Here is a 3,991-nt window from a genome sequence, read left to right on the forward strand (position 1 = left end):
GGTCTTGATGGCGGCTTCCCCGATGGCCACCAGCACCAGCTCTGCCCTGGGTCCTGAGGTGCCTGTGGGACGAGGACGGAGTCACCTGCTGGTCCGCAGTCTGTGTCCTTCCTGCCCTAGTGGGTCTGTGGACGTTGTTGACCACGCTTCCTGCATCCCTGCATGCGAGACTCCTGTGCCTTCATCCCTCCCCAGCCCATGCCCTGACCCCGAGCTGCTGGACGCAGAGAAGAATGCACGAACTGGACCTCGTCGAAATGAAACGTTCTGTTCATCCATGGACACTATGGAGAAAACGAAAATCCAAGCGAATTAAGGGGAGAAATTTTTGCTCATCATTGATCCGATACGGATGAGGATCCAGCACGTCGAGAACTCTCGCAGCTCAGCAACGAAAAGCCAAACACCGCATTAGAAAACGGGCCGAGGACGGGAAAAAAACGTTTCCTCCGACGAACACGCATGAGCGGTGAGAAACGCGGGGCAGGAACGTCACGGCATCGGCGCCCATCGGAGCCGCGGTGACACGGCCTTCCACGCCCACCGGGGGCCTTCGACTTGGAAAGAGGCAAATGGCGAAGCCCGTGACTGGGCGGAGATGTGGGAGCCACACGCACACTCTGCTGCTGGGGCCCTGAAACGACGCGGCCCTGTGGGGAACGGCCCGGCACGTCCCAGGACAGGACGGAAAACCGAAGCCACGTTCCAACGGACACCGGTGCCCCGACGTTCCCAGCAGCGCTGCAGGAGCCCGACGCCGACACCGCTCCGATCTCCATCGTACGATCCGGGGGTCAACGCAACGGGACACGTCGCAAATGGAGACCGTTCCGACGAAAACTTAATGCCGCCGTCCCCCGGGAGCGGAAGAGGCGAGCACAGTCAGAATCCACGCGGGCCGTGGGACACTCCGGTCACGGAGAGGAAGGAGGACGTCCGGCCTAAGGGACACCACGGACCTCTCAGCCTTCAGCTGAACAAACCAAGGCTCAGAGCGGCAGGTGGACACCGGTCACGTCCCCAGAGCGGACTGGGCGTCTGAGCATGGACTCTGTCTTGCATTTTGAATGTCTGGCTTTGTGACTATATTACCTGTTCAAAAGGACTCAAGTAAACAATTGCTGGGGAGATTGGAAGACGAGCTGGAGGTGCAGTGGGGACGCGGATGACGCGGGGCTGGGAGAGGGCCGGGGGTGCTGAGGATGGGGAGCCACTGGGTTCACCCGCAAGGGGGTGTCCGGTCACCGGGGTGAGCCCAGGGTGAGGCACGACCCAGCCGTGCCCTGAGCTGGAGGAGGCCCTGCTCCCTGCAGCCCATGACGGGCTCCTTCCTACCTGGGACATTTCCTTGCAAGACGTTTATGGTCAAGTTCTGCGGAGAGTCTGGGACACAAAGACATGGTGGACCCAAGTCAATGTGAGGGCTGTGTGGACACTGGCCCTGTGTCCCCAGGAGCTACATAAATGGGGGAAGCGTGGGGACAGGACCCTCCTGTCTCCCTCCCAGACCAGATCCAGGACCCGGCACCCAGTGTCCGAGGCCCTGACCCCCACACCCGCTGTCCTCGGCACCCCCATCAGGGACCCTGGCTTCCCGGCACTCACAGGTGACGTTGAGCTGCACGGTTCCCTCCACGGTCACGCCAGCTGCAGGGAACATCACCTGACAGGTGAGGCTGGCGCCATGGTCCTGGGGCCGTGGGGTGAGGGTGAGCACGGAGGAGAGGCGGGTCCTGGGGCCCAGGGAGGCCAGGGCAGCCCACGTCCAGGAGAAGATGGGGGGCGTGCCCCTCTCACAGGCCCAGGGCACGGAGCAGGTCACGTTGCAGGGGCGGCCGGACTCCAGGGTCCCCGGGATGTGGATGTGGGGCGTGAGGGTGAGGGCTGGAGGAGAGGGGGGGCACGGGGTCTGGAGGGCGGGGTGGTGTGGCCTGAGAGAAGCCTCAGGCTTTGGTCCAGCTCTTCCCTCTGAGCTGGACGAGCCCCTCCACCCCCCGCACTTCTCAGGAGGGGGACGGATCCTAGCCCTGCCCCCGGGGACCTCAGAACCCGCCCGTGTGGCCTCTCCGTGACCCATGCCTTACCTGTCACACGCACAGTGAGTTGGTTTGTTTTGTAACTATGTCTCACAGTGTATCCTCTCTCCACCCTAAAGTAGTAGGTCCCCGTGTCCCTTTTCTGTGCATCTCTGATGTCCAGGGAGCAGTTGTCGTTCTTGGGGTCCCCGAGGAGACGGAATCGGCCCTGGGTCTCCTCCTGCACGTCACGGTCTGGGTCGTTTGTGGCCACGGGAGCATCCCGATCTTCCTTCGCTCCGGCCCGGAACCAGTAGCCGTGAGCTGGGGGATAAGTCCAGGAGCTCTCAGGGTAGGAGAAGGCACAGGGCACGGAGACGCACAGGCCCTCCTGCACCGTCACGGACTCCTGCACTGTCAGCTGGTATCTGTCATCCTGAGCCAGGGACCCTGTGGGAAAGGAAAGTGAGCAGAGCCCCCAGGCCGCCCCCGCCCTCCCCGCGGCCACTCACCCGCCCACAGCAGAGGCAGCAGCAGAGGCAGCATCTCTGCCTGGAGGCGTCTGGGCTCCGTGCAGAAAAGAGAAGGAAGGCGGTGTGTGTGGAGGGGGGACTCGGAAGCCGGGGCGGAGCCCGGGGCCGCCTCGTTCAGGGAAGAGGAACCTCAGAGAAGAGCTTAGCCCCCCTCTGCACAGAGCATGGACACCCCCACGGCCCAGGGACCCCGAGACCTTCCCAGAGAGGAGCAGACAGGGAGCAGACTCTGGACTCTGTCCCTTCGTGGGGGGTTCTGTTCAAACTGAAGCTTGGACCAGGGACGTGGTTCGAACCATGGTGTCTGCCCTGCCCGCCCGGGGACATTCGGCTATGCCTGGACACGTGTGACTGTCACGGCTTGGGACGAGGGTGAGGCTGGCAGCTAGTGAGTCGTGTCAGAGATGCTTCTAGACAGCATATGATGTCTCCGTTGGCCCCGACAAGAATCACCCAGGCCAAAGGTCAGCGGGACCAAGAAACCGCAGTCTCTACCCCAGAGGTGGGCGGTTTTCCAGGCACGGCATGTTGGGGGTTCAGTGCGGGGGTCACGTGAACTGTGAGTAGGGGTCTCAGGTGATGTGCAGGAGGCAGCCCCTCCCTCAGACATTCACTCCTTCCTTCATTCCAACGCGAAGTGAGCATCGGCCCCGTGTGGGGCTGGAGGCAGAGGAGACACAGTGGACGCCACGTGTGCCGAGATGTCCCCACCCAGGGAGAGGCCGTGAGGGTGGGGACACGGCCGGGCCGTGGGGCCGGGGACTCTGTCTGCCAGTTGCTCTTGGGCATGAGTGAGCAGACTGGACGACTGGACGTGGCCTGGACCCTCAGGGGCCAAGAAGATTCTCAGCTATGGGACCCTGCTGTGGGGCCAGGATCAGCGAGGAGGCAAAGTCACCGGGAGGGGAGAGCCAGAGACACGAGCGCTTGTCGCCCCCCTGCCCCCTGCGAGCCCCGGCTCGCGTGCCGCCTGCCCCTCACGGTGCCCTCCGCCGGCCTCCGGGTCTGGCCTCGTTCTCACCTGCTTCTCCACGCTGCCACCCGCCGATGGTGGCCGCTTCAGGCAGTGGGACGCCTGATGTCTTCTGAGGCTGCCCCTCTGTCCTTGCCATCAGCTCTGTGACGTCCACCTGGGGACACCGGCTCATCCATTCCACTGGCATTCACTGGGCACCGCCTGTAAGCCAGCCCTGTGCTGGGGCTCGGGCTGGGGCTGGGGCTGGGGTGGACAGATGAACACAGACCTCAGGGAGCCCCAAGTCCTGCCTGGCTGGGTTACTGTGGGGTGCAGAGCAGAGATTGCTGTAACCCTCCCCGTGGAGGGGTCATCAGAGACTACATAAGGGAGGGGACTTTTAGCTGCTGTACCCCCTGCCCAGGGCTTGGCCCACATCCCTCTCCTTGAGTCTCTCATCCCCAGAACACTGTGCCCAGCCACATGCT

At 63.4% G+C, this 3,991-nt stretch overlaps 1 protein-coding gene across 2 annotated transcripts; it reads right to left on the bottom strand.

Annotated features, from left to right (window-relative positions):
- Window positions 1-16: 16 nt before the first annotated feature.
- LOC105307418 (myeloid cell surface antigen CD33-like) lies at window positions 17-2,671 on the bottom strand. Of its 2 annotated transcripts, none has more exons than XM_023524816.1 (5): window positions 2,528-2,671; window positions 2,085-2,465; window positions 1,606-1,884; window positions 1,336-1,383; window positions 17-284 (listed from the first exon to the last, which is right to left on the bottom strand). In XM_023524816.1, the coding sequence occupies exons 1-5, from the start codon at window positions 2,559-2,561 to the stop codon at window positions 82-84; spliced, it is 945 nt and encodes a 314-aa protein (XP_023380584.1). In that variant the 5' UTR covers window positions 2,562-2,671; the 3' UTR covers window positions 17-81. The 2 variants fall into 2 exon arrangements, with proteins under 2 accessions (XP_023380584.1, XP_023380583.1); XM_023524815.1 differs by lacking the exon at window positions 17-284 and adding an exon at window positions 413-1,092 and having other exon boundaries at window positions 2,528-2,632.
- Window positions 2,672-3,991: the final 1,320 nt, after the last annotated feature.

Source organism: Pteropus vampyrus, unplaced genomic scaffold (assembly GCF_000151845.1).
Source record: "Pteropus vampyrus isolate Shadow unplaced genomic scaffold, Pvam_2.0 Scaffold494, whole genome shotgun sequence".
Classification (NCBI taxonomy): Eukaryota; Metazoa; Chordata; class Mammalia; order Chiroptera; family Pteropodidae; genus Pteropus; species Pteropus vampyrus.